At 43.5% G+C, this 25799-nt stretch overlaps 1 protein-coding gene across 1 annotated transcript in view; it reads left to right on the top strand.

The window, feature by feature from the left end:
* Nucleotides 1-8404: 8404 nt before the first annotated feature.
* Nucleotides 8405-25799, top strand: part of DOK6 (docking protein 6) — a 413808-nt gene continuing 396413 nt past the window's right edge. The window contains exon 1 of the mRNA XM_055559154.1: nucleotides 8405-8611. Coding sequence (XP_055415129.1) covers nucleotides 8546-8611 — 66 coding nt within the window. The 5' untranslated portion in view covers nucleotides 8405-8545. The remainder of the gene's footprint in view (nucleotides 8612-25799) is intronic.

Here is a 25799-nt window from a genome sequence, read left to right as displayed (position 1 = left end):
GCCTGGCAGGCTACAGTCCATGGGGTCCCAAAAGAGCTGGACACGATTTATTGACTAAACAACAACAACAAAATGTGTAAGTGGAGTAAGTGACCTGGGCCTCAGTCCTTAGTCCTCTTTGAAAGGTAAAGCCTATTGGGAATAGAATAAAAATAAACCAGGAGAGGAATTCTAACAGTATGAACATGAAAAAGTTCAAATATTAGAAAAGAAGGAGACCCAGTAGGACTGATACTGTGACTTAAGAAATGTATATTTGGTCTTCTACTTGGTTCTAGTGCAGAGATTCTAAAACCCTTGAAATTCCTAAGAGGTCAAGAGGTCATAGTTTCTTTAGTGATGTCAATGAGCTGACTTTGGAATCCCCAGAAGTCACCTAAGGTTGGAGGCTGATTGTTGGGAGAACCAATCCTGTGATTGGAGTTTTGGATTTTCAGCCTCACCCTCTTGACCTCCCAGGGACCAGAGAGAGGGGCTGGAGGTTGAGTCAATTAAAGTTTACGATTTAATTACTCATGCTTATGTAATGTGAGTGTGTGCGTGCTCTGTTATTCAGTCATGTCCAACTCTTTTCTAGCCCATGGACTGTGGCCCACCAGGCTCCTCTGTCCATGGGATTATCCTGGCAGGAATACTGGAGTGGGTTACCATTTCCTCCTCCAGGGGATCTTCTGGACCCAGGGATCAAACCCATGTCTCCTCTAGCTCCTGCATTGGCAGGCAGTTCTTTACCACTAGCGCCACCTGGGAAGCCCACCTATGCAAATAGAGCCTCGACTAAAACTCCAAAAGATGAGATTTGGAGAGCCTCCAGGTTGGTGAACACATGGAGGTGGTGGGAGAGCCATGTGAACTCAGAGAGGCCATGGAATAAACCAATAACCTAGTAAGTAAAATGTTTCTCTGAGCTCTGTGAGCCACTTTAGCAAATGAACCAAAATCAAACCAGAGAAGGGGCGGGGTGGTGGGGGGCTTGGAAACCTCTGATGTCTATGCAGTCAGTCAGAGGTAGAGGTAACTGCTTAGACTTGTGACTGGAGTCTGGAGGTGGGCAGAGGGAAGGAAGGGGTGCAGTCTGGTAAAAGTCAGATTTCTTAACCCTCAGAATATCGATGCCGTCTCTGGGTAGACCGTGTCAGAAGTGAGTTAGATAGCAGGACACCCACCTGGTGTCCTGAGTATTTCAAGCAGGCGTGGAGCCCTCCCCTCCCCACGCCCAGCTTCACAGGGGAACAGGTACCAGAACCAGTTTAGTAAGTCAATCACAGAATGTGTTAAGATGAATGCATTGAGAAGCTACATCCTTGGAACACTTTATGATACAAGGGAAGAAGGCCAGCTTAACTCAGCCTTTTCCCCCTGATATACAAAACATCCTAAAGTCAAGGGAAAACCAGATTCATTAAAACATTATTCATAAAATAATATGAAAAGCTGTGGTGTATTTTATATTTCTAGTATTTCAAGTTTTTACATGGATTTGTACTACTTTCAGAGGGCACCACTGAAGAAGAGGACTGCTCATTTTGCCCCTTAAAGATGGGGAGAGATCCCTGAGAGAATGCGATAAGATGCCTGTGTTGTTTTGATAACCTAATCTGGAAAGTGACATCTCATCACTCCTGCCCTACCGTGTTTGCTTGGCTTCATCCAACAAGTCCAGCCCACACTGAAGGAGAGGATATTACAAGGAAGTGGGGATCTCTGTGACCCCTTTTCGAAGCTGCCAACTACAATCTGCCCTTTGGATCCCAGGGATTCATGTCCCTCACATACAAAATATGTTTACATTTCCTGCTGCTGCTGCTGCTAAGTCGCTTCACTCGTGTCCAACTCTGTGCAACCCCAGAGACGGCAGCCCACCAGGCTCCTCCGCCCCTGGGATTCTCCAGGCAAGAACACTGGAGTGGGTTGCCATTTCCTTCTCCAATGCATGAAAGTGAAAAGTGAAAGTGAAGTTGCTCAGTCATGTCCAACTCTTTGCAACCCCATGGACTACAGCCTACCAGGCTCCTCCGTCCATGGGATTTTCCAGGCAAGAATACTGGAGTGGGGTACCATTGCCTTCTCCTAAGACCCCTCAGATTCTCATCTCTTTAGAATATGAGTTCAAAGTACCAAATCTTGTCATATGAAACAGGTGCTGTTGTCAGTGTGGGTCTTCAAGTGTGGTACCTCAGGCAGTTTCTCAAATGTGGATTTCAAACTGTAGACTTTTGAATCTAAAAACACAAAGAATCTGCCTCCCACAGTTCCAACATGTAATGGTGGAACAAGTACAGTACAACTACTATACATATTCCTGCTCAAAAAGAGGCAGAAAAAAGCATGCAGAATCGTGGCTGCTAACAATTCTGAAATCCAAATGAGAAAATGATGGAAGCTCCTAGATTAGCCCTGAAGATCAAGGAAGCAGTTCAGTTCAGTTCAGTCCCTCAGTCGTGTCCGACTCTTTGCAACCCCATGAATCACAGCACGCCAGGCCTCCCTGTCCATCACCAACTCCTGGAGTTCACTCAAACTCATGTCCATCGAGTCGGTGATGCCATCCAGCCATCTCATCCTCTGTTGTCCCCTTCTCCTCCTGCCCCCAATCCCTCCCAGCATCAGGGTCTTTTCCAATGAGTCAACTCTTCACATCAGGTGGCCAAAGTATTGGAGTTCCAGCTTCAGCATCAGTCCTTCCAGTGAATATTCAGTACTGATCTCCTTTAGGATGGACTGGTTGGATCTCCTTGCAGTCCAAGGGACTCTCAAGAGTCTTCTCCAACACCACAGTTCAAAAGCATCAATTCTTCTGCACTCAGCTTTCTTCACAGTCCAACTCTCACATCCATATATGACCACAGGAAAAACCACAGCCTTGACTAGACGCACCTTTGTTGGCAAAGTAATGTCTCTGTTTTTTAATATGCTGTCTAGGTTGGTCTTAACTTTCCCTCCAAGGAGTAAGCGTCTTTTAATTTCATGGCTGCAATCACCATCTGCTAATACTTCTCCAGAATTCTTGACTCTTCTTTCTAGACACTTAATTCCTGCCTCTGAGTAATCAATCATATTTACTTTTTCATGAAAGGTAGCTTTTTGTTTTGTTTTCTGAGTCCAAGTGCCTCTCATTCTGTATTATCTTTGTCTGTTACTGTTCCTGCATATATAGCTCTTTTAAGAGCTTTGTGGGTTTCTTGTGAATCTCTTTATTGGATCTCATCCAGGACACTGCCAAAAAATTTGGCTTAAAGATACAGCCAAGGAAGTGATTAAAATCATTAATTTTCTGAAATCTTAAAAGATACATATTTTACAGTCATATCCTTGGCTGTATCTTTAGAGAAAATTTTCACAGTAGTGCCCAAGATTAGATCTTTGTTCAAAAGCCCTTTCTTAATTTTGGCACTATTTTGGCTTGGAAAGGCTGAGAACATTAAAAAACATCAGTTCTTGGCTCCTTTTTCATTAATGGTCCTTTCTTCAATTTATCTCTCTCCTCTCTCATTTTACTAAATAGGAAGAAGAAAGAGGCTGCTCCACCAATACTTTGCCTGGGAATCTTATCTTGATGACACAGTTTATGAGGTATATTTTCCTAGTTTCCACATAGTTGCCAAAAGGTATATTGCTAAGTTTCCTTCCACTACCTAACCAGAAAGATCCGTCCTCTTATTTCCAATTATTTTCCTTACTTTATTGTAAGATCTCACTCACAGTGTCTTTAGTCTCCAAAATTTTGCAAACAGTGTGCAAGTTACTTAAAGCTTTCACCAATACCCTCCTCAAGATCAGTGATGGATTTCAAAACCATTCCCCAATTATACAGTTTTGGTTGAAGGCTGCACCCTATTTCCAGGTAACAAAATCTGTTTTATTTATCCATTTATGCATACCAATAATAACTTACCCCCTGAATTAGCAGATGGAGACAAGCATTTGTTATCTTACTACTTCTTTTATTTAGAAACAGCTAGTAGCAATGGCAACCCACTCCAGTATTCTTGCCTGGAAAATCCCATGGATGGAGGAGCCTGGTAGGCTACAGTCCATGGGGTTGCAAAGAGTCGGACATGACTGAGCGACTTCACTTTCACTTTCAGTAGCAACTTAGGTGGCTGATTGTCTTTGGGTCTTTCTCCAATTGTCAGCCTGGGTGGTGTCTTTAAAGGCTTCACTGAGGGAGAATCCACCTGTGAGGTAGGTCACCTTGGCTGTTGGAAAGCCTGAGAAGGTCGACTTCCAGGTTTATTGACACAGGCCTCTTCATAGGATTGCTTTACATTGTGGCAGCTGGTTTCCCCAAGGGCGAGCCTCTAACCAAGATCACCCAAGAGAGAAGCCACAGTTTTTTATAACTTAATCTAGGAAGGACATACCATCACTTCTGCCATTCCATCCACTAGAAGTTAATCAAAATATCCAGCCCAGACTCAGATGGTGGATTACATGGACCCATCAGGCCAAGAGATGGGGATCTTGAGGTCCCGGTTTAGAGGATGCGTACTATAGTGATAAAACTGTGAACAGTATGCAATTTTTGGTAACTAATAATAGAAATAGGAGCACACATGTGTCTTATATAGCCAAAAATAACAATGGAAAGATAAACCCCAAACTAATAAAAATGGCTTCCTAAAAAGAGAAGTAGAAAACAGAAGGAAGGGACAGAAATGAGAGCTATTATCTCTCAATGCACCTTGTTTGGTAGGTTTGAATTTGGAAATCTGTAAATATTTCACATAAGAAAAGAAGCAATCCTTAAATATCGAATCTGTCAACATTCATTTGAACTGGAAATATTTGTATAACCTGAGAATTTTTCTCTTTTAAGATTTATTCCTAAAAGAAAAGTGTTTCATTTCTCAATAACTGAAAAGCATAGAATCAGTAGCAAAAAGAACAAGCTGGTAACCAGATTATGGGAAATGAATTTCATTTCCCATTAAAAGGAACAAAGGTTCCTAGAAGACATAATGGATTCCAGGTCCTGAGTTGGAAATGTGCAAGATGAGCCTGAGATATCTTGTGATTGATCACAGCAAAGCTATTAAGGTTCATGGGAAACTGACAGAAACACAAAAAGCCTTTACTGAAGCAGCTCCTTTTGGTCAAGGATAGAGGAATTCAAACAGCGAAAAGAATTTGCACTGTGTTGGGTTGACATATCACATACACAAAACACCATCTTTGATGGTATTCTAAAAGGAGCAGAGTTTCCTTTTGTGTTTGTTATAACCTAGTCAATATTTCTGGGAAAAAAAAAAAAAGGTTGATAAAGGTTAAGAATCAAGCATCGTCCCTGCCTTTCTTACAAGGAATCTATTTCAGGGCAGTCCTGTAGTTTGCAAAGGAAAGTTTTGTAAGAAAAGAATTCATAAATGCAGGAATGAAATCAAATAAGAAAATCACAGCGTTGCAATCTGTAAGAATATATCTAAACTGTGATCATCAGAGGCTGCAAAGCCATTAACTGGAAGTTTGAAGGAAATTTTGTAATATATGGATCAGGCTGACAAGACTTGATTTCTCCAATAAATGGGAGCATCAGACATTTTGTTACCCTTGATGTGATTCAGTAGGATATATACAACACCTCATAAATTATTCTTGAAAATAAAAAGAAGAATGTACTCAAATGTCTAAGTCACATTAATAGTTTGAGACTTAGGTGACTAAAATAAATGATGCCATGAGAATACAAGCAAACAATCCATATCTGGAAAAATTTACATGACAAATTTATACAGCATAGCCTAGTGTTTTCAGGAGGCAAACAAACAGTTTAAAAAGAGGGGGAGGAAATTTTGTTATAGACACACACTCACATATACACACACACACAAACTACTATACCAGCTATCTAAGAAAAGTAAATACAGGAAAATAGTTAAATCATATTAGGGCATTATAGAGACCTACATCGGAAAAGGCAATGGCACCCCACTCCAGTACTCTTGCCTGGAAAATCCCATGGATAGAGGAGCCTGGTAGGCTGCAGTCCATGGGGTCGCTAGGAGTCGGACACGACTGAGCGACTTCACTTTCACTTTTCACTTTCATGCATTGGAGAAGGAAATGGCAACCCACTCCAGTGTTCTTGCCTGGAGAATCCCAGGGACGGGGGAGCCTGGTGGGCTGCCGTCTATGGGGTCACACAGGGTCGGACAAGACTGAAGCGACTTAGCAGCAGCAGTAGCAGAGACCTACATAAGCGTATGAACAAAGGCATCATCTTTCCATAATCTTTAAAAGCCAGAGCTACCACCCTTATCTTATCCTTGAGTATGCCCTAAGATTGTTGCTGAGACAAAATTAATCCCTGACTTCAAAGAGCTTGCAATCAATTTGTGGAAACCAATTACTATATAAATGATGGTGGAAGTTAGTGGTCAGGGAAATTATTGTGAACACAAAACCTGTCTTGAAATTGTGCCTCTGAAACTGAACATCTCCAAGCTTCAGTTTCCTCATCTGTTAAATGGCAACTCTCCTTGGGTTGCAAAGAGGACTGAATGTATTTAAAGTATCTGCAAATCTAAAACAGTCTTCAGATAAAGGAAACCAATAATAGCCATGTAGTATAGGAAAACAGAAGCACATGGGACTTCCCAGGTGGCACTAGTGGTAAAGCAGCTGCCTGTCCATGCGGAAGACCTAAGAGATGTGGGTTCAATCCCTGGGTTGGGAAGATCCCCTGGAGAAGGAAATGGCAACCCACTCTAGTATGCTTGCCTGGAGAATCCCATGGACAGAGGAGCACAGTTCATGGGGTCACAAAGAGTCCAACACAGCTGAAGAGATTTAGCTCCTGAGGACTACGCACATGCTCCAGGTGTTTGGAAAAGGGGAATCACATGGAGTCAATAGGGAGTTTATGCAAGTTTTCTGGAAAGGTCAGAATTTGAGCTCATTCCAGAGTGACAGCCCAAGAAATATTGCCATGTGATTGGATATATTGAGACCTGCTTAGCACCTGGTCCTCTGCATGATTGTTTCTTCAAGCAGTGCTGGCTACATAGATGAGCAGATAGGAATAGTCGGCTGTTTAGATAAGTTAGAGTTTCCACTGGGTTATAACGGTTTTAGATGGAGACTCTTGCTAATGTCTGGACAAAAATCACCCTTGGGGCATCCATTTAGTAGGGTGAAGGGCATGTTACTTTATCCTGCAAATTTTAGTATTTTTCTCCCCTCAATCAAGTAGTTTCCTTTCTCTCTTACAATTATGTTCCCAATAGAGCTAAGAAAATTTATTTTAGAACTTGGAAAGATACTGCTCACCCAAATAAGCAGAAGGAAACACGATCTTTTGAAGCTATATTCAATATTGACTATAAATGAGTCACTTAGAAAATTTTCAATCTTGACACATTTTTTCCTTACTTAGAAACATCCTTACCTGCTAAGGTATTAAATATCCTTTCCTCTAGCACAAATCCTTATATTACCTCCAGCCAGCGTTTGATACTCCGTCCTTTTCCCTCCAATCTTATCAAACAGAATTTTTTGCTTAAGATTTCTTTTACAACAGAGAAGAGCCGACTTGAATGTCATGTGTTCCTACATTAAGGGGACAAAGTTCTTCATTGCTTTGTTGAGTGGAACGTTTCAATGAATCATTTGCATCCACTGGGAGCAGCTGTGGTCTCCATTTCCTCTAGAAGACGGGGAGCCACGAGCCGCTTTTAGCCACAGTTCAGGAAAACGCGGGCACACATCACTCCAGCCCAGGGCCAGCGCCTCTTCGGGAGAGGACGTCGGCGGCCGGCGCCTCGCCTGATCGCTCCAGTCTCCCCAGCAGCCGAGGGACTAGACACATGCGCACGATCGGTCTCTTTGTGTGCACCGGGAAGGGCTCGATTTTACACTTCCTAACGGGGCGCAGACCGGGCACGCGAGTGTGTGCGGCAGGAATCAAATCGCACTGTAAACACGGCCCTCGAAATAAACAATTGTTTCGCTCTCACCTCCTTGGCCTATCTTCCGGGGAGCATACCCCCCCCACCTCCGCCCCGGGGTCCCCGGGGTGCGGCCCGGGGCGTGGAGAGCCAGAGCGCTGGGAAGAACCCCGCGCCCGGGGAGAGCGCAGCGGGCCCGGGCTGCCGGGGTGGGAGCGGGGCGCGGGGCGGCAGGAGGAGCGCGGCGCCGGAGCCGCGAGTGATGGAGCGCGTCTGGCGAGCGTCTCCGGGCTCCGCCGCCGCGCGGGCCGCGGGGAGGGAGGCGCGCGGGCGAGTCGGCCCGCCCCCCCGGCCCGCCCCTCCCCGGCGCGGGTGCGCTCCGGCCGGCGCCGCGCCGCCGAGGGAGCCGCCGGCCCGAGGGTGCTGGCCGGGGGCGGCGGCGGCGGCGCGCGGCGGGGGCGGAGGTGAGGACCGGGACGCGGAGGGCGCGCGCGGCTCGCAGCGCCGGGCCGCCTTCGCTCCCCGCCCGCGGTCGCCCCGCCACCCCGCCCGCGTCCCCGGCGGCGGGAGCTCGGGGGCGGCCGGCTGCATGCGAGACCTGCGCGGACCCCGCGGCGGACGGCGGCGGTCTCGACCCGGGGAAGCCGAGCGCGCCGACCATGGCCTCCAACTTTAACGACATAGTCAAGCAGGGCTACGTGAAAATCCGCAGCAGGAAGCTGGGGGTGAGTCGCCCGCGCGGCTTTCTCGTCCCCGGCGCCCGTTTGGCGCGGCTGGCGGTGGGGGGCGGGGAGAGGTGACCCACGCGGGGACGGAGGCGGACAGGGACCCGGCTCCCCCGTGCACGGCCCGCTTGTTGCTCGGCCGGGCTGGGGGCCCGCACCTGCCCCGGGGTGGGGTGGGGGGCGGGGGGGGGGTCTCGGAGATGGGGCGAGGGCGCCGGGAGCACCCGGATCCGCATCCTCCCGTGCGCGGCGCGGGTTCAGACCCAGACTGAGAAGTCGCCTAGGCGAAAAGATGATCAGTTCCGAGATGGATGCGCCCCGGAGTGGGGGTTACATTCAGAGCATCCACAGGGCTCTGATCTCGGGAAGTGTGCGCCTTCGGGGTACAATCGCTCGGTGTGCAGGGCGTGGACACACGCTCCTGTGAGTGTGTATCCAGAATCGTCACCGCTTCCCAGTCCCCGCTGCCCCAGCCCATTTCCAATTTCTCTTTCGATGCCCGGCTAGCGCCCCGCGGCTCTGCGGGGCGAGCCGGCGAGTTTTGCGGCTGCCGGCGGGCAGGCTCCCCGGCTCGGGGTGCACCGGGACAGGTGGACCTGCGCCCGGGTATGCGCGCCAGGGATGTGCTCACGGTCGCTGACCCCGGAGCCTCGGCGGCCGAAAAGTTTCTGGAGACCTGCTCACGGTCTGTTGAAAGATGCTCTGCCCGATTTGAGAGAGAGACAGTGTAGACCCTTGAGGGTTGTAAAAACTTCACTAGTGACCGGAGGAGGAGGTAAGAGGAACGCGTAGACGGTGGTAGAGGACCCGGGATGTGGACTGGAGGGAGCCGGAGAGGGGGCGGTCACCTGCGCGGAGCACTGACCCGACTGGGCGGACGTGGGGGTGTGGGTGCGGAGCGGCAGGGTCGGAGCGCCGGGCTGGGGGGGCCTCCTCGGGGGAGCGCGACGTGGAGTTGAGTCCTGACACCCACCGGGCCGGGCCGGTCCAGGGTGCGAGGGACGCTCCATGTGCGGAGGCCAGGGTGCCGGTTTTCCCGATTCCCTGGATGTCTCTCCGCCTCACTCTTCTCCGAGTTCCAGTTCTGCGGAGCTCCGGGATGCTGGGGCTACGCGGCCTTGACCGAGAACATTCCCTGCTTTCTCTGCTGAAGAGATGAGCACTCTTAACTTAGAGGGAAGGAGAGAGACTTCGTTTATTTTCTCATTAAAAGGGAAGGAAGGAGGGGAAGGAAAGGAAAAGAAAAAAAAAAGAGAGAGAGAAGATAGATGCTAGATATTTAATAGATCGTTGGAAAACTAAGGAAGGGCAGAGTCCCTAAAAGAAGGATCGCCCGCACCCGGGAGCCGCTGCGTGGCCAGTGGGTGGGCGCAGGTGCCTGGGGGGGGGGGGGGGGGGCGGGGCGGAGGAAGGGGCCGGGCTGACTTGCCTGTGGGTGCTGCCCCTGCTGGCTTCACTTTCGAGATGCGGACGGTACCCCCAAGGACACACGGGACCCCTTCTCGAGCCCCAGCAGATCTGTCCAAGTGGGAAGCATAGAGCTGGGTGACGACCCTCCCCCCCAGCCTGGCGTCCCACCTTGGGGAAGAGGCTCGGCCAGGTTTCGGGGCTCCTCTGGGTAGAGGAACGCGTTCTTTCCCGGAGAGGGAAGGAAGAACCCCCCTGGAAAAGCTGCGCACGGCCGGGACACGGTGCTTCCATCTGTGGCCCCCAGAGCCATCAGCCGAGCTAGAGCGTGGGGGTGGGCCGGACGAGAAGGGTTTCAGGAACTTGACCTTTGACGCCCTTTGCTCTCCCACAGGGTGCCTGCTCAGCACTCTAGCTCCTCTCCTTGAAATTTCCATTGTGTCTGACACCTCACAGGCTATAAGCTGATGGGTGATTTCAGCCCCTCGGGGAGACGGGCATCTGGTTGCACAGTTACCCTGTATGTGAAAATCAGAATAAGCAGAACGCTGAGAAATCACCTCCTTGCGCACTTGGCCTTGGAGTCTGTAGGATTCCTCCCCCGTCAGACCTTTCCAGGATTTCCTACAGTTAAAACCGAATTTGCTACTTAATTATAAGATAGGATCCAGGAGAAGGGTATTGAAGGCTTCTTGGGTAACTGACATTTGCAGCCTTTGAAATGTCCTCTTGATTCAGCAGACACAGTTCCCCCCGTAAAGATGGGTGCCAATGTTCATTTCCTTTCCAAAGCATCTGTTTCCACACTCACTGTGTAGAACCATGCCTGTGTAAAGGACCCAGAAAACAGTAAAAGCATGTTTATGTTCAGAGGACCTCCTTTTGTGTTCCATTTCTGCTTGAGAAATATGAATTTCACAGGTTGGTGTTGAAACAGTTTTGCTTGGTTTTAATAGTAAATCAAAATATTAAGCTACATTAGCCTTGATTGTTTTGGAAAATATTATTTACTTAAACTTTAGAAACTTTTCTATTCAGAATATGGCAATATTCAAAAGAGGGAGTTCAAATGACACAACTTCACACATGTGATTCTGTAAAGCTTAGTAAGTTTTAAATGGGTCCCTTAAGATAGTTAAAACACTAAGTGAATATTGTGCGTCTTAAAAATGAAAACGTATAATCCTACCCCAAAATCAGAGATACAGGAATTATCTAAGCATTCGTTTTAATAGTTAATAATATATATTCCTAATGTTATGGACTCAGAACTATGAACTTTTGTAAGCAAAATATTTTTAACTCAGCAGATACATAATAGTTCTTTTATGGGTTAAGTTTCAAAATAGAAATTAATTAAATATGCACAGATATTTGATTTACTATGGGTAGAAGGCATGCTTTCAGGAAACAAGTTTTATAGTATTCTAAGGGGAGGGAGAAGGGCTAGGTATGAGTCCAATCATATCAGAGATAAAAAGGATGACATGAAAATATATTTTGAGATAAAATGTTTAATATGCCCTTTACTCCTCACAAGTTAGTGCTTATCGTTACGCTGAATGAGGGCAGAAAAGCACTTCCGCCCTCTACCCTATGGGGCAACTGTTCCAGAGGTGCTTCCGGGTCGGTGTTTGAAAGGGCCCCTGCCATGTGTCTTTTAATAGAAACTAGTGCTACCTGTTGTGGATAGTTCTTCAGCCAAATAGTTGGAGGAAGTGGTAAATGTTAAACACTTTTTTTGCTTGCTTTGAAATTTGTCTTCACTCAATCAGTTTTTCTTCCATTTAGGAAAATAATTTTGAGGAAAAAAATAGAGTCATTTTCCTGAATTTTACTTTTGCCCTTTAAAAATATGCTTGTTAAATCATTGTATCTTTAAAGGTGTTCAATTATTAAAAATACAATGACATGACTCATAAAGAATCATTTCTTTAAATTCTGTATTATTTTTCATTGTAATACATATGAAATATATTTTCTCTATATTTTCATTTTGCAGGATTTAAAAGCCTTTACAGTAGTTTAGTTCTTCTCACCATTTTATCTGTTGCATGATTAATGTTATAATTCACAGGATACCATGGTGGCCAGTGTTTTCTTATTAAAGAAAAGAGTACTTAAAAACTCTAATAAAAATAAACAAAGCAAACGCATGTTGGTCAGTATTGTTTATTTCTTAGCCTTGATTATGTTTTTCTTCTGACCTCTAACGGGTTAAGTTTAATCGACAAGGCATATATTACAAAATACCCAAGCTATTCTTGGTTTGCAGATAGAACACAATCACTGAAACTTAGTCACTTTATACTTAGCTTATTGACTCTAAAAATATAGCAGCAGTAAATGCAGCATAGTGGAATGACATCACATCATTGCCATCACTGTCAACAGTGCACAAGCTCCAGACTGCAAATAGGCTTCCGTGATTCTGAAACGTGACTGTCTCTAGGCTCTCAGGTCGTTGTTCTCAAGGAATTTTATTCAAATACATCAACGTGCGTATTCACAGGCAGGTGTTCACAGATAGTATTTTATGCAGCTTTTTTCTAGTTCTTACTAGTCAGGTGAGAGGTTGGCTTGGTATGTGTGGGTATTGAAGGGGTGTCTCAGGATAGGGTGGTATTACACATTCAACAAATGGTTAAATAATTATGCAGCATCTATTGTTTGTCAGCTTGTGTACACTGGGTGTGTGTGTATGAATATTCCAGAGTCAGGTTGTATTAAGTCAGGGTTATTATTACCCGTAAGTGGGGCTTCCCAGGTGGCGCTAGTGGTGAAGAACCCACCTGCCGATGCAGGAGACGTATAGTGACGCGGGTTTGATCCCTGGGTGGGGAAGATTCCCTTGAGGAGGGCACGGCAACTCACTCCAGTATTCTTGCCTGGAGAATCCCATGGATAGAGGAGCATGGTGGGCTACAGTTCATAGGGTTGCAGAGAGTTGAACACGACTGAAGTGACTTAGCACAGCACAGCATCTTCTGCTGCTGCTGCTACTGCTAAGTCACTTCAGTCGTGTCCGACTCTGTGCGACCCCATAGACGGAAGCCCACCAGGCTTCCCGTCCCTGGGATTCTCCAGGCAAGAACACTGGTGTGGGTTGCCATTTCCTTCTCCAATGCATGAACGTGAAAAGTGAAAGTGAAGTCGCTCAGTCGTGTCTGACTCCTAAGGGACCCCATGGACTGCAGCCCACCAGGCCCCTCTGTCCATGGGATTTTCCAGGCAAGTGTACTGGAGTGGGTTGCCATTGCCTTCTCCGACAGCATCTTCTACATCACCACTACTCATGGTGTATTAGATCAGGAATACAACAAGCCCCCTATGTAAGAATGAGGTCCATTCTGACAGTGCTGGTAAGTCCAGTTTGTTCCTAAGTCCAACAGAGTTAGCCTCGGTACCCAGCTAATATAATCGGCTATATACTACTGTATGGTGATAGGTTTATAATACTTTTCACACAAATAATACATAAAGAACACACAAAAGAGAAAACATTTTTAACCTTACAGTACAGTACCTTGAAAAGTAGAGTAGTGCCATACAACAGCTGGCACACAGGGGCACACTGGTGTCTTTGAAACTTTGCAACTTGAAGGTTCATATGTGGGGACCTAGGGTAATCACTGTGTCCCCACCCAGCTGTAGAGGAAGCAGGTGAAAGTAGAGCGCACTTCTGGAGTCTCTGATGAGCAGCAGCTTGATGAGCTCATCATCTGTTGAGGGTTTTCTCTTCTGCAGGGTCTCCATTTGTTCTAACAACCGATCATGGATTCGTCTGTCCCTTGCCTACTTTCCCTCCTGGATTAAACCCTCAAGACACCCCCATTCCTAGTCTGATGATTACTTGTCTGCTTCTTGCAAACTCTTCTGGGTTTTCCTGTCCTTTTACAAATAGCTTTTACCTGATGATGGAACAGAGTAGGTTTTCATGAGACATGTTTTCTGAAAATTTATTCCTTTATAAATCTCCCTCATTAATACAAATGGCAACCTTTGTGTGTGCATTTGCATATTTTTGGTCCCTAGAGCATTTAAAGGAGGAGGCAATGGCAACCCACTCCAGTACTCTTGCCTGGAAAATATCATGGATGGAGGAGCCTGGTGGGCTGCAGTCCATGGGGTCGCCAAGAGTCGAACAATGCTGAGTGACTTCACTTTCACTTTTCACTTTCATGCATTGGAGAAGGAAATGGCAACCCACTCCAGTGTTCTTGCCTGAAAAATCCCAGGGATGGGGGAGCCTGGTGGGCTGCCGTCTATGGGGTCGCACAGAGTCAGACATGACTGAAGCAACTTAACAGCAGCAGAGCATTTAAAATTTTTTCTGGACTCCCAAATCTCTAGAAAGTATTTTGTGAAAAGAGATTATGTCGTGTATGAAATGCATTAGTAGTTTGCCAAGAATTCAGTTCAGTTCAGTTCAGTTGCTCAGTCATGTCCGACTCTTTGCGACCCCATGAATCACAGCATGCCAGGCCTTCCTGTCCATCACCAACTCCTGGAGTTCACCCAAACTCATGTCCATCAAGTCAATGATGCCATCCAGCCATCTCATCCTCTGTCGTCCCCTTCTCCTCCTGCCCCCAATCCCTCCCAGCATCAGAGTCTTTTCCTGATGAGTCAACTCTTCGCATGAGGTGGCCAAAGTATTGGAGTTTCAGCTTCAGCATCAGTCCTTCCAATGAACACCCAGGACTGATCTCCTTTAGAATGGACTGGTTGGATCTCCTTGCAGTCCAAGGGACTCTCAAGAGTCTTCTCCAACACCACCGTTCAAAAGCATCAAATTTTCTGTGCTCAGCTTTCTTTATAGTCCAACTCTCACATCCATACATGACCACTGGAAAAACCATAGCCTTGACTAGATGCACCTTTGTTGGCAAAGTAATATCTCTGCTTTTCAATATGCTATCTAGGTTGGTCACAACTTTCCATCCAAGGAGTGAGCGTCTTTTAATTTCATGGCTGCAATCACCATCTGCAGTGATTTTGGAGCCCCCCAAAATAAAGTCTGACACTGTTTCCACTGTTTCCCCATCTATTTCCCATGAAGTGATGGGACCAGATGCCATGATCTTAGTTTTGATATAATAAATATATTTAACATAAAATACAGGCAAAATAATTTGACCATTCAAAAGCTTGAAAGAACTTTATGGATCATTACCACAGGTATGAGTTCTCAATCTAAGGATTTAAGATGTGGAAGTTGTATTGGGTATACCTTTAAATCCTTACTCATTTGTGAGTATTGTGTATGTTAGGCATTTTGCTTTCTGAAGTGGATCTGTTATATACATGATGATTTATTATTTATCTCATTCTCATTAAATATGGATTTAGAATGTATAAAATTCCAATTATTTTAGCTCTACATTTTTTGTTGGAGTTTAATTGCTGTACATTGTTGTGTTATTGTTTGCTATACAATGAAGTGAGTCAGCTATACGTATACATATATCTCCTCCCTCTTGGACCTCTCTTCCCCCCAGTTCTACCCATCTAGGTCATCACAGAACACAGAGCTGAGCTCTCTGTGCTATATTCAGGTTTTTATGTTATGTATATGTTTAATGTTAGGTGTACATGCCACTTATTTCTCTATCTGTCTACAAGTCTCACTTGTTCTTAGAATTTTATAGTAGAAAATGGTCTTGTATACCATCTATTCAGTTTCTCTATATTAATTGCTTTGCAGCCATATGTTTGTGTATATGACATTTTAGCTATCCTAAGAAACTCTGTTATCTGCATTAGTGAGATTTTTTTTTTCTTTTTTAAAAAAACATTCCTACCTATGCATATGGGCATGACTAAGTTTTGGGTTTGTTTTTTTGTTTGTTTGTTTGTTTTTTGCATTTTCAAACCTTAAGCCAGAAAGCACAGAAAATAAAAGTAAGCCTAACTGTAAAAACCAAACCAAAACATTTTGCTGAATTTTGATATGAAATGATTATGCCCATGCAATACCTGGGGGAAGTCATTAAATCAGGGGTGAGATATGAGAGTTCACGTCTCAGCTTTTGTCTTGATAAGTTTATACATGACTGCTGGCAAGGTGAACTTTAGAAGATGATGTTCCCTCAGATAACAAAGATTATGCTCAGCACTCCGGGAGATCTTCCAGATGACCAAAATAAATTGTACCTAGGGTAACCAAACAGTGGTCACTATCTCTATAAGTTTTACATTCCCAGTTTCCTTAAGAGTATTTCAGAGGTGTTCTGTAAATGTTGACATCATGGATGAGATAAAATAATGTTAAAAAAAAAAAGTTTAATCTGAAGTCTATGTATTTGAAATAGTTTCCATTGTCTTGAAGTATTTTTATTCTAATGTGTTGTTCCAGTTGGATCATAATAAGCCATGTGAATTAGAGAAGGAAATGGCAACCCACTCCAGTATTTTTGCCTGGAAAATTTCCATGGACAGAGAAGCCTGGCAGACTATAGTCCATGGGGTCGCCCAGAGTAGGACATGACGAGTGACTGAGCACACAAACTTATTGCATTGATCAGATCACTGTATATGCATGTGAAATCATTATGATGTACACCTTAAACTTATACAATATTATATGTAATTATATCTCAGTAAAGCTAGAAAAACTGCTATGTAGTAAGAGAATCTATGCCACAATCAGCAGTCTCTATACTGATATTTCTTTAGTCCACTTTAAATGGCCATGATTTTATTTCCATTGTACCATCTAAAACCCAGATGATCTCTCCTTTTAAGAAAAGAAAACAAATTTCAAAAACTGACACTGTTCCGGTAGAGTTTAAAATGCTTTAAAAATATTTAAATCTGTTTATTTTATCATTACCTTTATTTATGAAAAATGGTCTTTTATTTAAGGTTGTTATATAAAAGCTTATGTTTGAACTAACCCAATGGAAAGTGAGTTTATTTAAAGAAAAACACAACTAAAAAATAATGCACATTTACTGGGATCTGGCAAATCAATGGGTGACACGGTTATTCAGCAAGAACCTGCCCAATGTCTTTAACATCAGACAGCACTGAAATATACTGTGAATGCTATCTAAGAGACTGGGGTCAGTTATTTGTTTATTTTTGTAGCCAGCTGCTTTTAAGTGCGGAGAAGGCAATGGCACCCCAATCCAGTACTCTTGCTTGGAAAATCCCATGGACAGAGGAGCCTGGTAGGCTGCAGCCCATGGGGTCGCTAAGAGTCGGACACGACTGAGCGACTTCACTTTCACCTTTCACTTTCATGCACTGGAGAAGGAAATGGCAACCCACTCCAGTGTTCTTGCCTGGAGAATCCCAGGGATGGCGGAGCCTGGTGGGCTGCCGTCTATGGGGTCGCACAGAGTTGGACACAACTGAAGCGACTTAGCAGCAGCAGCAGCAGCAGCTTTTAAGTGGCAGGAATTGAACTATGCATACTTAAATGATGTTCCTTTTCTTAGTTTCCTAATTTTTAAAATTGGCTATATGCCATTCTCAGTTATATTTGTAAATGTTTAAATATATGATGTATTACATGTGTAAACATGTATAGTTATTTTTCTCTTGATTTTTTTGTAAATATGAAATACATTTTTTTACCATTCACTAACCTTTAAAATATGCATGTGTATATGTCTATGAAAGTACATATGTACACATACTTAAATACATGCATATATATAATTTATGTTGTATATTAAGTAGAATATGTATATATTTCCAAACGGGTTGTTAGCCCTCATTAGTTAGTGTTGAATTGCTATCTTTCCTAAATATGTAAAGGCACCTAGCCCTACTCCAGGAGAATAAAATGTTCATAAAATGTCTTATATTTATTATATAAATTGTTAGATCTTCACATTATACTTTTATTTGGAAAAATGTTTGGTATTTAAAATTGAATTTTAGTGTGTCTTTTAAAAATTACAACTTTTAAAGGGTGACGGCCAGTAAGAGAAAATTCTATATCTCTGTCTATATAAGTCTAGTAAAACTTTTCACGTTATTCAAGAAAAAAAATGAAAAAATACTTTTGACATATTTGAACTTGCCTAAAAAGCTATGCCTTTCATTTAACTTACTAGGAAAAAGGAATTATATCTCTCTGAGTGCTTTAAAGACCCTAGGGACTGTTCTGTAGAAAGGATCCATGTCATTTTACTGATGCTTTTATTGACTTTATTACACTTTGGAATCTTTTAAGTATTAGCTTTGTAACTGTCTGAACCACCAGGGAAGTCCCCAAAAGTGTTAGTTGCTCAGTCGTGTCCAACTCTTTGTGACCCCATGGACTATAGCTCCTCTGTCCATGGGATTCTCCAGGCAAGAATACTGGAGTGGATAGCCATTCCCTTCTCCAGGGGACCTTCCTGATCCAGGGATTTAATCCAGGTCTCCTGCATTGCAGACAGATTCTTTACCATCTGAACCATCAGTTCAGTTCAGTTCAGTCGCTCAGTCGTGTCTGACTCTTTGCAACCCCATGGACTGCAGCACACCAGGCTTCCCTGTCCATCACCCATTCCCAGAGCTTACCCAAACTCATGTCCATTGAGTCGGTGATGCCATCCAACCATCTCATCCTCTGTTGTCCCCTTCTCCTCCTGCCCTCAGTCTTTCCCAGCATCAGCGTCTTTTCCAATGAGTCGGTTCTTTGCATCAGGTGGCCAAAGTATTGGAGTTTCAGCTTCAGCATCAGTCCTTCCAATGAATATTCAGGACTGATTTCCTGTAGGATGAACTGGTTGGATCTCCTTCTGTCTAAGAAACTCTCCAGAGTCTTCTCCAACACTACAATTCAAAAGCATCAATTCTTCAGCACTCAGCTTTCTTTATAGTCCAACTCTCACATCCATACATGACTACTGGAAAAACCATAGCTTTGACTAGATGGACCTTTCAGGGGAGCCTCGAATAAAAGTACATCCAGTTACAAATCATGATGTATAACTCTAAGGTACCAAATTTATGAATAAGTATGAAATGTACTCTTCTGTACGTTTAGAACATAGCAACTGTTTACAACTCCAAAGGCTACTTAACACACATACTGTTGCACCCTGATACTTTGCTGAAATCTGTACATTACTTAGCCCTTAACCAAAAAAATGGTTCTCAGTACTTGGGAGGGACTGTATATTGGCATCCCCAGGATGGGTATGGAACATTGACGTAAAGGACCAGACTAAAGGGGCTTGCACTACGCTGAGAGTCTGGAAAGTCACTAATGTGTTTAGACGAAAGGTTAAATGTTCATTCTCAAATTAGCAACATCCACGAATCTTGGGTGTATAGAAAGGATTGCAGTCAAGTAGGACTTTTGGCAAGGAGACCAAATGGAGTGAGTTTTAGTGTCTTGGAAAGACACTGATAATTCTAGTGGCTAGCTCTGACTGAGAATCACTGACGTATTTGTTTTTTTCTCCTCAGCACGGAGAAGAACCCGTTCTTCAACCTATTATTGTTTGCATTGAGAAGTTGGCTCTCAGGCATCCTGTTACCTTTTGAAAAGGATTGGTCTTTTTTCTTCTGGCCCTTTGTAACTTCCTCTTTTCCTGGTTTTCAGACGGTTTGCTATGAAACGTGGAGGTGCAGTGTTTATTCTGTTCATTATTTGGGGGTGGATAGTGCTGCTTATTCCATGGCTTCACGTCTTCCTGCAGCTCTGAGAGATGATCTACCATTACTTTTTCACACAGTAATTCTGTCTGTTCTTTCTCCTCGCATGTTAAATCGTTTGTTCCACATGTCCTGTGCCTTTTGGTTTTTTCCTTCTTTTGCCATAGTTTTGTGTCTCAGAGATTCAAGATAGAGGTTTACTACCAACCGTCCTTCCAGCTCACTATTTTCTATTCAACTATGGATACAGGGGTTTTTACTTGGTTCTCTAGCCTGCTCTTCCTGATTTGAGGTAATAAAATATTAAATAAATGTTTTCCCATCTGAATCAGCCAGCGTCAGCTTTGATCACAACTAGTAGCAACTAAGACACCCAACAAATAAGCCAGCATTATTGGAAGTGATGCAGTTAAATTTTAAAATATACTAAATCCAATATATGCTAAATATATTCTAAAGTAACTAATTTTTAGAGCATTGATTATTAAGTAATTGTCCTTAGCAACGTGTAGATGCTAGAATTCATTTTCTGCTGTAGTCACTCCTAGCGAGGACATTTAGAGCATATTTAGTGAATTACTCTGCTCATCCATAGAGAAGTTTAGGAGCTTCAACAGAAGCATACATTTAGATCATATAATGAAGAAAAATATTTTCTAATATACCCAACAAATTTTTGACAAAGATACAAATTTGATGAAGAAAGGATATCTTTCAAACAAATGTGCTGGGAAAAATTGGACATCCATAGGCAAAATAAATGAATCTCAACATAAACCTCACACCTTATAGCTCAAAATAGATTAGTGATTTAAGTGTGAAAAGTAAAAGTATGAAATTTGAAACAAAACATAAAATCTTTGGGAACTAGGACTAGGCAAAGAGTTCTTAGACTTGACACAAAAGTGTGACCCTTAAAAGGAAAACTTGATAAATTAACTTCATCACAATGAAAACTTGCTTTATGAAAGAGCCTGTTAAGAGAATTTTAAAAAGCTATGGGGGGAGGAATAATTTACAAACTACATGTCTCTAACAGAAAACGTGAATAAAAAACTCTTAAAACTCTAAGTTAAATTTTAAAAACAACAATTCAGTTAGGAAATAGGCAAAAAACATGAACTGATACTTCACAAAAGTTGATAAACACATGAACAGATGTCAACATTGTTAGCCATTAGTGAGATGCAAATTAAAAACATCATGCTACTGCTGCAACTGCTAAGTCGCTTCAGTCGTGTCCGACTCTGCAACCCTATAGACAGCAGCCCACCAGGCTCTGCCGTCCCTGGGACTCTCCAGGCAAGAACACTGGAGTGGGTTGCATTTTCCTTCTCCAATGCATGAAAGTGAAAAGTGAAAGCGTCTTGAGTTATCAGTAAATACCTATTGGAAAGGCTAAAATGAAAAACAGTGACAACACCTAATACTGGCAGGAGACAGAAAACCTGAATAACTCATACACTGCTGTTGGGGAGGTTGTTTGGTTCAGACACTCTTGAAAACAATGTGGCAGTTTCTTAAACTATACAGTGGCCATATGGCCATCAGCAGTACCATCAGTAATCTATCCCAGGGAAATGAAGACTTTTGTTCACATGAAAACCATACAAATGTTCATAGCAGCTTTATTTTAAATATCCCCAAACAGAAAACAAGCCAGATACCCATCATTGGATAAATGGTTAAACTGTAGGACATCCTCATCATGTAATACTCAGTTAGGTTCAGTTCAGTCGCTAAGTCATGTCCGACTCTTTGCGACCCCATGAATCGCAGCGCGCCAGGCCTCCCTGTCCATCAACAGCTCCCGGAGTTCACTCAGACTCATTTCCATTGAGTCAGTGATGCCATCCAGCCATCTCATCCTCTGTCGTCCCCTTCACCTCCTGCCCCTAATCCCTCCCAGCATCAGGATCTTTTCCAATGAGTCAGCTCTTCTCATGAAGCGGCCAAAGTACTGGAGTTTCAGCTTCAGCATCAGTCCTTCCAATGAACACCCAGGACTGATCTCCTTTAGGATGGACTGGTTGGATCTCCTTGCAGTCCAAGGGACTCTCAAGAGTCTTCTCCAACACTACAGTTCAAAAGCATCAATTCTTCGGCGCTCAGCCTTCTTCACAGTCCAACTCTCACATCCATACATGGCCACTGGAAAAACCATAGCCTTGACTAGACGCACCTTTGTTGGCAAAGTAATATCTATGCTTTTGAATATGCTATCTAGGTTGGTCACAACTTTCCTTCCAAGAAGTAAGCGTCTTTTAATTTCATGGCTGCAATCACCATCTGCAGTGATTTTGGGGCCCCCAAAATTAAAGTCTGACACTGTTTCCACTGTTTTCCCCATCTATTTTCCATGCAGTGATGGGACCAGATGCCATGATCTTAGTTTTCCGCATGTTGAGCTTTAAGCCAACTTTTTCACTCTCCACTTTACTTTCATCAAGAGGCTTTTGAGTTCCTCTTCACTTTCTGCCAGAAGGGTGGTGTCATCGGCATATCTGAGGTTATTGATATTTCTCCTGGCATTCTTGATTCCAGCTTGTGCTTCTTCCAGCCCAGCGTTTCTTATTATGTACTCTGCATATAAGTTAAATAAGCAGGGTGACAATATACAGCCTTGATGTTCTTTTTTCCCAATTTGGAACCAGTTTGTTGTTCCTGGTCCCGTTCTAACTGTTGCTTCCTGACCTGCATATAGGTTTCTCAAGAGGCAGGTCAGGTGGCCTGGCATTCCCATCTCTTTCAGAATTTTCCACAGTTTGTTGTGATCCACAGAGTCAAAGGCTTTGGCACAGTAGGGCAGAAATAGATGTTTTTCTGGAACTCTCTTGCTTTTTCCATGATCCAGCAGATGTTGGCAATTTGATCTCTGGTTCCTCTGCCTTTTCTAAAACCAGCTTGAACATCTGGAAGTTCACGGTTCGCGTACTGCTGAAGCCTGGCTTGGAGAATTTTGAGCATTACTTTACTAGTGTGTGAGATGAGTGCAATTGTGCGGTAGTTTGAGCATTCTTTGGCATTGCCTTTTTGGGGGATTGGAATGAAAACTGACCTTTTCCAGTCCTGTGGCCACTGCTGAGTTTTGCACATTTGCTGGCATATTGAGTGTAGCACTTTCACAGCATCATCTTTCAGGATTTGAAATAGCTCCACTGGAATTTCATCACCTCCACTAGCATTGTTCGTAGTGATGCTTTCTAAGTCCCACTTGACTTCATATTCCAGGATATCTGGCTCTAGGTGAATGATCACACTATCATGATTATATTGGTTGTGAAGCTCTTTTCTGTACAGTTCTTTTGTGTATTTTTGCCACCTCTTCTTAATATCTTCTGCTTCTGTTAGGTCCATACCATTTCTGTCCTTTATCGAGCCCATCTTTGCATGAAATGTTCCCTTGGTATCTCTAATTTTCTTGAAGAGATCTCTAGTCTTTCCCATTCTGTTGTTTTCCTCTATTTCTTTGCATTGATCTCTGAGGAACCTCCGTCCATAGTTCATCAGGCACTCTGTCTATCAGATCTAGTCCCTTAAAGCTATTTCTCACTTCCACTGTAAAATCATAAGGGACTTGATTTAGGTCATACCTGAATGGTCTTGTGGTTTTCCCCACTTTCTTCAATTTCAGTCGAATTTGGCAATAAGGAGTTCATGATCTGAGCCACAGTCAGCTCCTGGTCTTGTTTTTGCTGACTGTATAGAGCTTTTCCATCTTTGGCTGCAAAGAATATAATCAATCTGCTTTTGGTGTTGACCATCTGGTGATGTCCATGTGTAGAGTCTTCTCTTGTGTTGTTGGAAGAGGGTGTTTGCTATGACCAGTGCGTTCTCTTGGCAAAACTCTATTGGCCTTTGCCCTGCTTCATTCCGTACTCCAAGGCCAAATTTGCCTGTTACTCCAGGTATTTCTTGACTTCCTACTTTTGCATTCCAGTCCCCTATGATGAAAAGGACATCTTTTTTGGGTGTTAGTTCTAAAAGGTCTTGTAGAACCGTTCGACTTCAACTTCTTCAGCGTTTTGGTTGGGGCATAGGCTTGGATTACCATGATATTGAATGGTTTGCCTTGGAAACGAGCAGAGATCATTCTGTCGTTTTTGCATCCAAGTACTGCATTTTGGACTCTTTTGTTGACCATGATGGCTACTCCATTTCTTCTAAGGGATTCCTGCCCACAGTAGTGGATATAACGGTCATCTGAGTTAAATTCACCCATTCCAGTCCATTTTAGCTCACTGATTCCTAGAATGTCAAAGTTCACTCTTGCCATCTCCTGTTTGACCACTTTCAATTTGCCTTGATTCATGGACATGACATTTCAGGTTCCTATGCAATATTGCTGTTTACAGCATCAGACCTTGCTTCTATCACCAGTCACATCCACAGCTGGGTATTGTTTTTGCTTTGGCTCCATCCCTTCATTCTTTCTGGAGTTATTTCTCCACTGATCTCCAGTAGCATATTGGGCACCTACCAACCTGGGGAGTTCCCCTTTCAGTATCCTATCATTTTGCCTTTTCATACTGTTCATGGGGTTAAGGCAAGAATACTGAAGTGGTTTGCCATTCACTTCTCCAGTGGACCACATTCTGTCAGACCTCTCCACCATGACCTGCCCGTCTTGGGTAGCCCCACAGGGCATGGCTTAATTTCATTGAGTTAGACTAGGCTGTGGTCCATATGATCAGATTGGCTAGATTTCTGTGATTATGGTTTCAGTGTGTCTGCCCTCTGATGCCCTCTCGCAACACCTACTGTCTTATTTGGGTTTCTCTTACCTTGGACGAGGGGTAGCTCCTCTTGGCCACCCCTCCTGACCTTGAACGTGGAGTAGCTCCTCTCAGCCCTCCTGTGCCACCACAGCCGCTGCTCCTTGGAAGTGTGGTAGCTCCTCTGGGCTGCCATCCCTGACCTCGGGTGTGGGGTAGCTCGTCTTGGCCGCTGCCCCTGACCTCGGACTTGGGGTAGCTCCTGTGCCAACACAGCCTGGCAGTCTCGGTCGCCGCCCCTGACCTTGGGCGAGGGGTAGCTCCTCTTGGCCGTGCTTCTGTGTGGTCTGTCATAGCCGGCATGCTTTATCATGTAATACTACTCAGCAATAAAAAAGATTAAACTCTTGTTACCCCCTAAAGATGAATCTTGAGAGAATTATATTGAGTGAGAAAAAAAAAATCCCCAAAGGTTATATGCTATGTGATTTCATTTGTATAACATCTATCTGTCTTCTTGGGAAATATCTATTTAAGTCCTCTGCCCATTTGTAATAGTGTTGTTAAGGTTTTATTTTGGATATTAACCCCTTATCAGATAAATGATTGGCAAATATTTTCTCTTATTTCATAGGTTGCCTTTTTATTTTGTTGACGGTTTCTTTTGCTGTGCAGAAGCTTATTTAGTTTGAAGTAGACTTCCTTTCTCTTTGATTTGTGAAAAATACAAATGTTGATTATTTTGCAGTTGCAAGTGAGTATTCTCTGTGAAGGAGGCTTATATGAGTTAGGTTTGCCCACAGGACACCTTAATTACTAGGAGGCAAGCGGCTTGAATACTCCATTGACTGTGGAATCAAAGAGCAATGAAAACTTCTCTGCCTTTGCTTCTGAACTCGAAGTGAGCCACCTTGTCCAAATTTTAGAAAAATGCCATTACTTAGAGGAAGATAAAAGTCAGCAACAATTTCAATGGAATTTCTTTTTATATCTCCAGTAAGAGACCACTTGGCTACATTCCCGTCCAAAAAGTGCCATTAGCTATTTTGATTCCCAAGATAATACCTCATTGCAGCTCCTTTTTAAATGATAATAAAACTGCCCAGAATACAAAGTAAATGAAGTCCGAAATAAAGCATCTAGGAACAGTTTCAGTTATTATGCTGTCTGATGACAGGTTAATTTCAGTAGCTGGATAAGACGTGAAGGGGGAACCGTAAGATTACTTTCGAAAAATAGTATGACACCTGAAGCATACCGGATTCAGAATCAGTGGTGAAGGAAATAATCATTTTTCTATGTAATTAGAATCTATAACCTATTTGGTACATTTTTTCAATTAAAAAGATCAAGATTATTTTTAAATATATATTAACTAAGGATATATTAATATGAAATATATCAAGATGAAGCAGTAAAAAGAAGGAAAAGAAAAATTTCATCAATGCCTTCAAGTCATGGGA

Source organism: Bubalus kerabau, chromosome 21, assembly GCF_029407905.1.
Source record: "Bubalus kerabau isolate K-KA32 ecotype Philippines breed swamp buffalo chromosome 21, PCC_UOA_SB_1v2, whole genome shotgun sequence".
In the NCBI taxonomy this organism is placed as follows: domain Eukaryota; kingdom Metazoa; phylum Chordata; class Mammalia; order Artiodactyla; family Bovidae; genus Bubalus; species Bubalus kerabau.
Note: the sequence above shows the minus strand (reverse complement) of the source record. Positions and strands in the feature narration are given on the sequence as shown.